Source organism: Salvelinus alpinus, chromosome 29 (genome assembly GCF_045679555.1).
Source record: "Salvelinus alpinus chromosome 29, SLU_Salpinus.1, whole genome shotgun sequence".
Classification (NCBI taxonomy): Eukaryota; Metazoa; Chordata; class Actinopteri; order Salmoniformes; family Salmonidae; genus Salvelinus; species Salvelinus alpinus.
In genome coordinates, this window is record NC_092114.1 from 41,290,691 (window position 1) to 41,303,431 (window position 12,741).

A 12,741-nucleotide genomic window follows, 5' to 3' on the forward strand; every position below is an offset into this window, starting at 1 on the left:
ACACACACACACACACACACACACACACACACACACACACACACACACACACACACACACACACACACACACACACAACAGAGAGATAGACTGTGAGACAACAGAAACTTGAGCACAGCATATTGGCATACTCTGCTCAGCCTAGTGGCTGAAGGGGGTGGATGGCAGAGGGCTGGCCACATATGGAGAGTTTTTGGTGGGGAGGGAGGGGGTGCCTGCATTTGGAGTTGTAGGTGGTGTGAGCTGGAAATTAGGGAGGGAGGGGGTCTCATTTCATAGACTTGGTTGGACCCTGACTCGCTCAAACACTGAACCACAGTGCACTGAAAGACAGACAGAGGACGGAGGGACAGAGGAAAGAGGAAGAGAGAGCAACCTGTGAGACAAAAATCAACAAAGTGAAAGAAAGCCAAGATACAAAGGAAGAAGAGTGAGAGGAAAGTGGGTGGAGAGACAGGTAAAGCATATTGACTGTATTTGTCTCTAACTATTTTCATGATTCTTCAAGTCATGGATTTATCCAACTTGATGAGATAGCCTATCCTAATCATAAAGCATTTATATATAATAAGTAATATGTTGACATTAGAAGTTGCACTGCTGCGCTCTTGTATTCCACCAGAACCTTACAACTTAACCATCGCCAATAATACACACTACAAGTGTGCAGACATTGGCATGAAAGACATACCCAAATAAGAACCTTTTCAAAAATGTAATCACCTAAAATAATGGATGTAATCACATTCACACTAGCATCAATTAGACACTATGTAGAAGCTGAAGTTGCATTTTATTTCACTCACACTCACAAACAGTTCATGTGAGGCCAAGTTGATAGCAGGATGAATACGAGCTATAGCCTCAAAGGCACAGTGTTGCTCAGCATCTATAAATAATCTCTGGAGATAGGCAAAGGAATTCTGACACTGGGGGAGGTGGGAGTCGGACGCATGATGACATTGTGTACCGCACAGAGTTCTGGGCTTTGAGATTTTATTTAACCAGGCAAGTCACTTAAGAACAAATTCTTATTTACAATGATGGCCTACCCCGGCCAAACCCTAACCCGGAAGACGCTGGGCCAAATGTGCGCCGCACAATAGGACTCCAAATCACGGCCGGTTGTGATACAGCCCAGCTGTGTAGTGTGACACCTCTAGCACTGAGATGCAGTGCCTTAGACCGCTGCACCACTCAGGAGCCCACTTTTGCATCAACACTGTTAAACAACAGGTGGTGTTAGTGCTAATGATCATTCTTTCAGGCTTTGTTTTTGTTTTGTCACGGTGTCACCTACTCAGGTACCTCTATCCCGTTCCAATATCTTTCCTGTCGATTTTGATCCATCTCTGTTATTTTCCTTATGTTCATGCCCCCTTTTAATTTATGTCCTCCTTTTTCTTCAGCTTCATAAGATGTTCTCTCTGTTCCTATCACATATGATGTTTTTCAACGGATCTGGTAGTTCATCTTTCCTTCACATTATTGTCCTGTTTTCCTACCAATTCTGACCCTCATCATCCTCGACAAAAACATATTTTCCGTATGGAGGTTATGGCACACTCGGTCACTCCAATACACATTTGAGAAGTACACTCAATCAATCAATCACATTTATTTATTTGGCCCTTTTTACATCAGCAGATGTCTCAAAGTGCTATACAGAAACCCAGGCTAAAACCCCAAACAGCAACCAATGAAAATGTACACCATAACCTCCCAACATTACGCTCTGCCTCAGACCTCAACTAGCTTACATTATTTTTTACAAAGATTCACATGCATACTGTATTAGATTCTCTGCCTCTCTCACTCCCCTCCGACTCAATCTCTCCGAACGTTGATGTTTTCAAATATCCCCGGTCAGTGCAGTGGACGATGCTTGTGACTGGGCTGTGTCGTCCGTCCCCCCCCCCCCCCCCCATATGGAGAGGGGGACAGGACAGCAGCTGTTGTTGGTGTCATATGAGAGAGAGCTGACACTGGGAGATGGTTAGTTACATGCCAAAGGGAGGGTTTGAGTAGCCGCCTAGTTGGATGTCGCAACACACCCCAAAAGAGATGAAACAGCAGAGACCAGTGATGTACTGTATCACTAATAATATCTTGTGACAGACTTGCCATATTCGAGTAGATGGCCAGAGGCCACCGCTTACTCAAGATTTGATCTGGGTGCCAAAATTATAACCTACCATTACTGACCTAACGCTGGTCCGCACCAGAGATTCCACTGGGCACAGACGTCAATTCAACTTCTATTCCACGTTGGTTCCAGTGTGTGCCCAGTGGGATGAGAACTATTGGAATGATGGGGGGCGAAGTGATCCCTGACAGTTTGACCTAAATTGTTGCCTGGCCAGGCATTCTTGAGAAGTGCAAGTGAAGATAAGCATCCTCCTTGAAACGTCAACAACACAAGTAGAGGCTGCTTATGTAAGAAAGAACCGGATATTTCTGAGATCACTTTCTTAAATCTTCTCTGCTGGTGGGAAAGAACCTGACCACCAGAGGAAGACATTTGCAAAGGTCTTAGAATATTCAGCAAGGTTCTAGAAATGTAGCTAACAATGTGACCTGATTACATCAAATGAAAATAAACTTCACATAGCACATTAACCCTCACAAATATCTGTAACAACAGTTGGTGGGAGTCACAGCTGCTGTGTCATCCCCCATACTGGACGCCCCATGGCAAATAGACACAACAATAGAACAACATCAGACTTCATCACAGGAACCAAAAATAGCACCACATCTATTTATTCAATGAAATGACTATCTCTTAAAACTGGTACTTCATATAGCATAGTACATTGAGGAGATGTACACCCCTTTGATAGGTCAAGGATGATTGGTGACCCATATCCACTGCTTCTGTGGGTGATCTGTAAACAACAGTCTGGACATAAATAACCTTGGCTGAGGGTCAATCCCCGACAGGATCTCCATGTATGTATTTTCATAACACACGTGGTGGAAAGCACCGGCACTCTGACATGCTGTTATACTCTGACCATAGGACCATTTAAAACATGAATAAGATTCCCAGTTTTTCTGTTGCTGAAATATAGTGGGAGTCTGTATGTGAGTATGAATACAAGCACATGTATGTCTGGCTGCTATAAACCATAAACCTGACCCGAAGCACCCTCAGAAACCTGCAGCTGTCAATCACACACCCCTCTTTTTTTAGACTCCGTCTGTGATAGAGAGCGAGATAAAGAGTATATGTCGTTACTGTGTTGCCATGGCCTTTTTCTCTGATGTTGTGGTACTTAGTACTTCTCTTTTTCAGGTCCTGTGTGCTGTCGCACTGAAACTGACCAACCCCACCTACCCACCACCCTTACACACCGGTGTCTGTCAATCTGTTCCCCTTCTGTTAGAAGTAGAGAACACATAGCTAGTCCAACAGTCACTCAGTGTTTCAGTGGTTGTTTATCAATGAAGAAAGTCCACCTTATCACACTCAGTAAAAAGTCTGCTTTGTCAATTTGTTGATTAGTTGGTCTGTCCTTATCCCTCAGTGCTTCAGTCAGAACTCGAGAGCCAAAATCTTTAACCCAACTGTTAAAGTAGCTGTCGCCATGGCCCCCAAGAAGAAGGTCAATCATACAAAGAAGATTGCCATGGAGCCAGTGGTCACCCAGGTGACCACTGTTACTACTCAGATGGCAGGAGGAGTGGTAGTGGTGGAGGGCGTGAAGAAGATCGAGGAGATGGCTGCACTGGATATCGTGCAGCTCAACCACCTCAACCTCCCCCTGCCCCCTCCCATCATCAAGCCCGGAGAGAAGGGCCTGGGTCTGGGCTGTGAGGTGACCCGCCCCCTCCACGGCAATGCCCTGCTGGAGGAGCTGAGCCGCATGCGCCAGGAGCGCTTCCTCACCGACCTGGAGCTGGCCTGTAAGACCAAGGCCTTCGACGTGCACAAGCTGGTCATTTCTTCCGTCAGCCAGTACTTCCGGGAGATCCTGGCCAAGGACCCCGGAATGAAGCGTCTAGAGCTGTCCTCACTCTCCCCCCTCGGTAAGTTTCAAACTTAACCTCCTAGCATCTATAGCTGATATTTATTAAAGGCAGGAACAGTCTTGTTTGGAAACATATTTGTCAAAGTCCACATTAATAGACAAAAACACATGAATAAAGTGGTGATGTTGTCCACCTATTCCCAGGCCTGGCCAACGTGATCACCTTTGCCTACCTGGGCCGCGTCCACATGTCCCTGTACACCATCGGCTGCACTGTGTCAGCTGCTGCCACCCTCCAGATCCCCCAGCTGCTCCAGATGTGCATGGACTTCCTGCTGGCCGAGATGAACGTGCAGACGTGCGTGTACGTGTGGAACATCGCCGCCGCCTACGGCCTGATTCCCATTCGTGACGCAGCCCGCCGCTTTGTGCTGGAGAACTTTGTCGCGTTCACCGAGACACCCCTGTTCAACCAGCTGACCCTGGAACAGATCACAGCCTTCCTCCAGGAGGACCGCCTGCTTCTGCCATCTGAAGTCACTGCCTTCCAGGTCAGCTCTGCTCACCTTGCTTTACCCTACTCTTCTGCATGTAATAACTGACTTAGGATCAGGTCTCCTCATTCCCTACCCCCAACAACAGCCATTTTGAGCGAAACCTAAATCAATCCTCAGACCAGCTGTTAAGGACATGATATAGCCACATGACCCTAGTACACAGACACTTGCCAGGCTATTTGACATCCTACTGTGAATAGAAATACTCAGTCAGTATAACTCACTGTATGTATGGTTATTAATACACAATACCAGTAGGAATGAGAGACATAGCAAGGAAGCGGAGAGGGAGCGGTATTTATAGGCCGAATCGAATAGGATTCTAAGTATATTTCTGGTTTCATTCAAACACAGTTGGCCATGAAGTGGCTGGACTTCGACCCCAAGCGTCAGGTGCACTCCGCCGAGCTGCTGTCCCACGTGCGCTTCGAGACCATCCCTGCCAGCGAGCTGGTCAGCGAGATCCAGCCCGTGGCGAGGATGATGATGGACCCTCACTGCCACCGCCTGCTAGTGGATGCCATGAACTACCACCTGCTGCCCCACCAACAGAACACGCTGCAGTCTCGTCGCACGCAGGTGCGTGGAGGACAGGCCACCCTGCTGACTGTTGGGGGGCGTCCCTCCATCACCGAGCGGGCACTGAGCAGAGTGGTGAGTGTGGCGGATCTTGTGGTGGGCTAAACATTAGGCAGGTCAAATTAGGCAGGTCAAAGACATGATGAAGAAGTTAACCAACATTTTGGTTGGTGAAAACTACTGTTTCACCAATCACCATGATTCAACAGTATAATCTAAAATGAGAAGTGCTAAGTTGTTGACGTTGGTTCCCTTCCAGGTGCTGTGGAGAGATCCACGTGAGGGTGCAGCCACCTGGCGACACCTGTCCCAGCTGCCCGCTAAGAGCTTCAACCAGTGTGTGGCTGTGATGGACGGCTTCCTGTACGTGGCAGGGGGAGAGGACCAGAACGATGCACGCAACCAGGCCAAGCACGCTGTCAGCACCCTCAGCAGGTACATGGATATCCTGTATAAAAACAGCAAAAAAAGAAACGTCCTCTCACTGTCAACTGCGTTTATTTAGAGCAAATATGTGTAAATATTTGTATTAACATAACAAGATTCAACAACTGAGACATAAACTGAACAAGTGCCACAGACATGTGACTAACAGAAATTGAATAATGTGTCCCTGAACAAAGGGGGGTGGGGGGGTCAAAATCAAAAGTAACAGTCAGTATCTGGTGTGGCCACCATTAAGTACTGCAGTGCATCTCCTCCTCATGGACTGCACCATTTTCCAGTTCTTGCTGTGAGATGTTACCCCACTCTTCCACCAAGGCCCCTGCAAGTTCCCGGACATTTCTGGGGGGGAATGGCCCTAGCCCTCACCCTCCGATCCAACAGGTCCCAGACGTGCTCAATGGGATTGAGATCCGGGCTCTTCACTGGCCAATGGCAGAACACTGACATTCCTGTCTTGCAGGAAATCACGCACAGAACAAGCAGTACGGCTGGTGGCATTGTCATGCTGAAGGGTCATGTCAGGATGAGCCTGCAGGAAGGGTACCACATGAGGGAGGAGGATGTCTTCCCTGTAACGCACAGCATTGAGATTGCCTGCAATGACAACAAGCTCAGTCCGATGATGCTGTGACACACCGCTCCAGACCATGACGGACCCTCCACCTCCAAATCGATCCCACTCTAGAGTACAGGCCTCAGTGTAACGCTCATTCCTTCGACGATAAACGCAAATCTGACCATCACCCCTGGTGAGACAAAACCGCGACTCGTCAGTGAAGAGCAGTTTTTGCCAGTCCTGTCTGGTCCAGCGACGGTGGGTTTGTGCCCATAGGCAACATTGTTGCCGGTGATGTCTGGTGAGGACCTGCCTTACAACAGGCCTACAAGCCCTCAGTCCAGCTTCTCTCAGCCTATTGCAGACAGTCTGAGCACTGATGGAGGGATTGTGCTTTCCTGGTGTAACTCGGGCAGTTGTTGTTGCCATCCTGTACCTGTCCCACAGGTGCGATGTTCGGATGTACCGATCCTGTGCAGGTGTTGTTACACGTGGTCTGCCACTGCGAGGACGATCAGCTGTCTGTCCTGTCTCCCTGTAGCGCTGTCTTAGGCGTCTCACAGAACGGACATTGCAATTTATTGCCCTGGCCACATCTGCAGTCCTCATGCCTCCTTGCAGTATGTCTAAGGCTCGTTCACGCAGATGAGCAGGGACCCTGGGCATCTTTCTTTTGGTGTTTTTCAGAGTCAGTAGACTCTTTAGTGTGCTAAGTTTTCATAACTGTGACCTTAATTGCCTACCGTCTGTAAGCTGTTAGTGTCTTAACGACCGTTCCACAGGTGCATGTTCATTAATTGTTTATGGTTCATTGAACAAGCATGGGGAAACAGTGTTTAAACCCTTTACAATGAAGATCTGTGAAGTTATTTGGATTTTTACGAATTATCTTTGAAAGACAGGATCCTGAAAAACACCTACACATGAGAAAAGTCACTGACCAGGTCCAAACCTTAACATACAGTAAATATTATAAAGCATACTTGAGTGTTCATTGATTATGTGTTAAATTTAGACAACTTCATATTCTGACTCATCACTGTTTATCTCTTCCTCCTCAGGTACGACCCTCGCTTCAACACCTGGCTGCATCTGGCTAGCATGCGCCAGCGCCGCACCCACTTCAGCCTCGTAGCCACCGGCGGGCGCCTGTACGCCGTTGGCGGCCGCAACGTGGAGGGCCTGCTGGCCACCACCGAGAGCTACCTGCCCTCCTCCAACACCTGGCAGCTCAAGACGCCCATGGAGATGCCACGCTGCTGCCATGCCAGTGCCGTGCTGCCCTCCGGAGACATCCTGGTGACCGGCGGCTACATCAACTGCGCCTACTCGTGCTCCGTGGCCTGCTACAACATTGAGACGGACACCTGGAGTGAGAAGGCCAGCCTGGAGACCCCCCGAGGCTGGCACTGCTCCTCCACCCTGGGAGGGAAGGTGTATGTGGTGGGTGGTAGCCAGCTGGGCCCCAGCGGAGACCGTGTGGATGTCCTGTCCATGGAGGTGTTCTCCCCAGAGAACAGCGAGTGGAGCCGGGTCTCCCCCCTGCCCCTGGGCGTGAGCACGGCAGGCCTGTCGCCGCTCGGGGAACAACTGTACCTACTGGGTGGCTGGAATGAGGCCGAGAAGCGCTACAAGGCGGCCGTGCAGAAGTACACCCCGGCAACTGACAGCTGGTCCATGGAGGAGAATCTGCCCGAGGCCACTGTGGGCGTGTCCTGCTGCACCCTGACCCTCCCACCCCGCCACACCCCCCGCAGGCAACAGCACCGCAACACCCCAGCAACCAAAGAGGAGCAGCTACTGCCACAGAGAGAGAGCAGTGTGGCCCCACAGCCCATCACTGCCTGAGAGCGAGATAAAAAAAAAAGGGGAGAGAGGAAGATGGAAGGGAGGAGTGATAGAGGTGGAGGAGAGAAGAGAGCTGTAGATAGAGGAACAGAGCAGTAAAGGAAGGAAAATTAAAGATGGAAGGCAGAGTGAATTAACTCCTATACTGGTATGACAACAGTACATTAGGGAGTTCAATGGAATGGAGCCTATGTGGTTGTTAAATGTGAATATGACTGTAAATTAAATCAATTTGCAGTATGTGTACAATATGTATTGCAGTTAGTAAGGTGGAACATGTAAGAACTGTGGTGATTACGTGTGTGTGGGGTTGTAAGTGTGAACATTCTGGAGTGAATGACAGTGTCTGGGTGTTCTACATTAAGCCATACAATCTTATGACAAATATTGCAATATGATTTTCAGCAAAATGTTAAACATTTCTCATTAAATACAATCAGCGAATATATGTATTTATAATACTATATGTATAACAGTACTGTAAAGTATGTTTGTCTAAAGTAGTTTAGCTCAGAAAAGTTTTATTATACATCATTTAAAAATGTTAAAGTGCAATGAAATGAGAGTTGTAGTGACTGCTGAAGTGGTGGACAAGGTTAGAGGTCAAAATAACATGATTACATTGTCACCCACTGACGAACACAGATGTCTGACAGGGCGATAGCCCAGCAAACTGTGACCCTGACCTATTCGCAGGCCTCAGAATTTCCACCTACCAGAAACAAAACAGCAGACCTTTGATTCGGAAATGAAATGGATGACCGTTTAGAGATTTGGCTCAGATCATGTTTTGTATCTAGACCATGGGTTACAGCTCACCTGTGTTTGTTAGAGTTGACCTCCGCCATCTCCATCCAGGCGATACAATGACAAGCTACCAGGAATCAGTAAAACTCCCATAGATGGGAACCTGCCTAGCAAAAATAGGGGTCAAGTAAATGAGGACTCAACCATAATGTAATTGGATGCTAATTAGGCTTATTTGATTGGAGTAATCACTGAGAGTTGCTGGCACAGGGTAAGTGTGTGTTGGTGCTTTTTGACATTTACATAAGCAGCCCAATTTAGATCTTTTGCCCAATTAGTAGAAAAATATCAGAATTGAGCTGCCTGTGTAAACAGCCATTGTAGGTCCAGACAAGCAATTCCAGAGGCAATGTAACCCTGGTGTTTCACTGAATAAAGCCTAACTGACCTAAGGGGATCTGTCTTATTTCAAACCTCAGAGGTCACTTGTGGTCACAGTCCAGGAAACAATTTCTGCATTGCCCATTTTTCTATAAAATGGCCAACTGATGAAGTGGCATGGCATCACTGCGTTTGGAAGAATAAATTCCCCTATGCCTGTACCAACTCGTCTCCAACACACTCCCAAATGCATTCTGTAGACACCAGACAGCTGCTTAAAATCGTGATTACAAAAGCAATGTGACCTCCAAAAATAGTATCCCAGACCAACTCAATTCACCCAGACTAGTCATTTTAAGAGCCAATACTGCCATCATGTGCAAGAAGAATGAAACACCAAGCACCACATACACAAACAGTTCCAATACAACTGGCTGCAATTAGGAAAGGACACTTCGGGGACAATCACTCAGAATCAAATACATTGTCTCCATCATGCATTCTGATTAGTTTCCCCTTTAATAGCTTCCTATGGTATAATTACAATTTGAGCTTCAGAGGCAGAAGCTTCTCAACAGACCCCTAGTATTCTGATTTTGAGAGCAGACTAAGAACATACTAATATGTGCTTGTAAGGAGCAAGCTCCATTCTTTCCAGAATCTAGACCCATTACTGTAGTCTGTCCTTTGAGTCATGTTACTGCCAACAGTTTCCTATTATGCAGAATTATAAATGCGGATTACTCAAGAACATAAAATTCAGCATATGATTCATATCACTTCAATGACCACAGAACCAAACACTGGTATTTTTCCATTTTATTATAGTAATAAACAAGGTCAATGATGGTCCTTTACTTCCCGGGGAGGATGATACCGTCATACTGAAAAAAAGAAAAGACAACAATTAGATGAGGAAAGGAAGTCTACTCAAGCTGCACACAGAAGAAAAGCTGTCAATTTCACATTACACAGGTCATTCAGCCTTAATATACAATACAAGTCAGCAGAGTTCTTACCAACAGCATTCAAGCAGCAGAAGGCAATCATACCTGCATGGGGGCACTGAGTGCAGGCTTTTATTTCAGCCAAACAGTAACCGCCAATTCAAAATGATCAAAGTCAACATTGAAGACCAAATTTTTGATTAGTAGACTCAGGAGTGCGTTACTGTTTAATTGGAACAAGTGCCGAGTTCATGTGGTCCTCAGAACAGTGGATATAATCCAACTGGGATACTAGGTACAGACAGTCGGTGAAAAACTCCTGATATTTTGGTTGGCAACACACAGCAAATAATCTGCATCCACAACAGTCCTTTGCAAGTATGATTACCCACCCTGTATAAGAGAACCCATTCAAAACCATGAGTCGAGCAGAGAATAATTCTATTTTTTAAAACAGAGCCACACCTTCTGCTGGAACCAGCGCATGGCTTCCTCTTTGCGGATGCGGTGCCTGAAACCGATGCGGCCCGTTTTCTGCTTCTTGTCAGCAATGCTGAAACCGGGTCTGCCCAGGACCTGAAAACAAAGAGTGCGAGAAAGAGCGTGGTTCAGATTAGAAGACATGTAAAACACTATCGTATCCCAACTGGCAGGTGAAATCAAAACCAAACCTTTTTTATATAATTCTAAAATACTCACGACGTAGAAGTCCAGTCCGTAGATACCGATGCTGGGGTCATACTTTATTCCCAGATCAATGTGTTCCTGGATGCCAAAGCCAAAGTTACCGGTGTCGGAGAAGTTGTTCTTCCTCAACTCGTACTCACGCACCTTTGGAAGGAAGAGGTATTCCATTTAGCAGGGGCAACATGTTGCAACATTAGGCAATATGCCTAAACACATTGCTAACCATGTGGACAATGGTCAAAGTTGACACCTTGACAAATCATCATTGGCTGAGGATTAACACAAGTGATACAACTTAACCATAAGTATACGGAACTCAAGAAAGTTACAAATAGGGGCAGATGTTAACACTACACTAAGCCCTACCCTAAAGGGTGTCAGTCAAAAATAAACATTCCTGTGACAAATTAATGGCGATTAAGAGTTTAGCATAGTCAACAAAGCCACATCCCAAAACACTTCATGCAGTGGTTGTAATGAATAGGTGTAGTAAATGGAGAGTGTATAAAATATTGAAAACTCACCTTGAGTCCCTTTTCCAGGATCTCCTCAGCTTTAGCTCCACGGACGGTACAGTGGACAGCAATCTTTTCATTTCTGCGGATGCCGAACGATCGCACAGTGTAGCGGGCTGAGGGGTACAGGGGGAGAAAGACTTAAACAAACATTTTCCACCAACAATGTGTCAATCGACAGGGTAACACATCAAACACCCAGCCACAGATTAACATCAAAAACAAAACAGACATAGGATGCCTACCCTTGGAGAAGACAGGGGTCTGGCCTGTGAGCTGCTCAAGCACCTTAGCAGCACGGGTCAGTCTGTCACCACTCTCCCCAACACAGATGTTCATACAGAGCTTGCGGATGCGAAGCTCACGCATGGGGTTCTCCTTTTTCTCGCTCTGTTCCTGTTGAAATCAAACGTTGGCATTAGGTGGCTGGGAGGTTAACAGTTACGTTTCGTTATTACATTTTGTATGTTGTCGCTAGCTACATCAGCTGGCCGCTATGCAGCCAGGCTGGGTAACTAACTAGTTGCCAACATAGCAACATGTCGATATTAATTAGCTAATAAATTCTGGTCAATGTCAATAGATACCCAACTGGCGATATTTAGGCCGTTTCCAAACAGCCACACATGTTTACAGTGACAAATATATTCAAAAACGTGATTCAATGTGTTCTTTAACTTCCTGGCTAAATAACCAGATTCCTGCCAACAGGACATGCCGGTGCATATCCTTTGGCTTATCACCGGCTGCTGCTAGCCACCTTGCTAAGGTATCATGTTTACAATGTTGCAGTCAATTTTACAATTTCATGAATGTTCATATTTTCACTGTTCGCATGTTAACGTTCTACCGATATCGCGTAAACTGTAACAAAGTACTGAGAAACATATTCGGAGAGAAACCTCGACTTCAACAGCCATGTCACTTTCCCTAACATACGCTTCAATTAAAATAAATGACGCATATATTGTGCGTAATACAACTTTGTTTCAATAGCGCACATTAACCTACTCATATCTGGTTATAAAAACAATGGGTTATTGGCCTTATAACGCTGATGATTGTGGATTTAAAAGGTAAACCGCGAAATCTTGCCTCCTTATGCGTAAAACCTGCACTCACCGCCATGTTTGATCACTTGAAGAGGACGACACATTTCCGGGCCAACGCATTTATAGGGAAGTGTTTAAATAAATGAGCCCTACGTAAAATCATGCATTTGAAGAAAGGTTCCATAGGCGCATAAATTCAATAATAAAGTACAGTAAAACAGTCTATATCAATATTCAATTGCGCTTATATAAGAATATTTTGATTCAAGAACACAATAAAATTGTTTATTTAAAGCAAAATGACAAGTGGAAAATGTAATCCGTATTTTTTTGCCTGATTTGCATGTGTCACATATCAGTTTGCAAACAGTGTAAAAAAATTTTTTTTTAAATTTGAGTTCATAAAGCTGCATGCAAACATGGTCTCTTTTTTGAACTAAGGCAGCTCCAA

At 46.0% G+C, this 12,741-nt stretch overlaps 2 protein-coding genes across 4 annotated transcripts; one reads left to right on the forward strand and one right to left on the reverse strand.

Moving 5' to 3' along the window:
* Positions 1-303: 303 nt before the first annotated feature.
* Positions 304-9,160, forward strand: LOC139559032 (kelch-like protein 31). Of its 2 annotated transcripts, none has more exons than XM_071374661.1 (6): positions 304-457; positions 3,531-4,032; positions 4,179-4,525; positions 4,886-5,185; positions 5,370-5,545; positions 7,175-9,160. In XM_071374661.1, exons 2-6 carry the CDS (start codon positions 3,591-3,593, stop codon positions 7,959-7,961), a joined length of 2,052 nt encoding a protein of 683 aa, XP_071230762.1. In that variant the 5' UTR covers positions 304-457; positions 3,531-3,590; the 3' UTR covers positions 7,962-9,160. The 2 variants fall into 2 exon arrangements, with proteins under 2 accessions (XP_071230762.1, XP_071230763.1); XM_071374662.1 differs by lacking the exon at positions 304-457 and adding an exon at positions 2,849-2,952.
* Positions 9,161-9,893: 733 nt separating this feature from the next.
* Positions 9,894-12,455, reverse strand: LOC139559033 (large ribosomal subunit protein uL5-like). 2 transcript variants are annotated; one of them, XM_071374665.1, is made up of 6 exons: positions 12,361-12,455; positions 11,484-11,634; positions 11,248-11,354; positions 10,736-10,867; positions 10,502-10,612; positions 9,894-9,973 (listed from the first exon to the last, which is right to left on the reverse strand). In XM_071374665.1, the coding sequence occupies exons 1-6, from the start codon at positions 12,364-12,366 to the stop codon at positions 9,944-9,946; spliced, it is 537 nt and encodes a 178-aa protein (XP_071230766.1). In that variant the 5' UTR covers positions 12,367-12,455; the 3' UTR covers positions 9,894-9,943. The 2 variants fall into 2 exon arrangements, with proteins under 2 accessions (XP_071230766.1, XP_071230765.1); XM_071374664.1 differs by having other exon boundaries at positions 12,334-12,399.
* Positions 12,456-12,741: the final 286 nt, after the last annotated feature.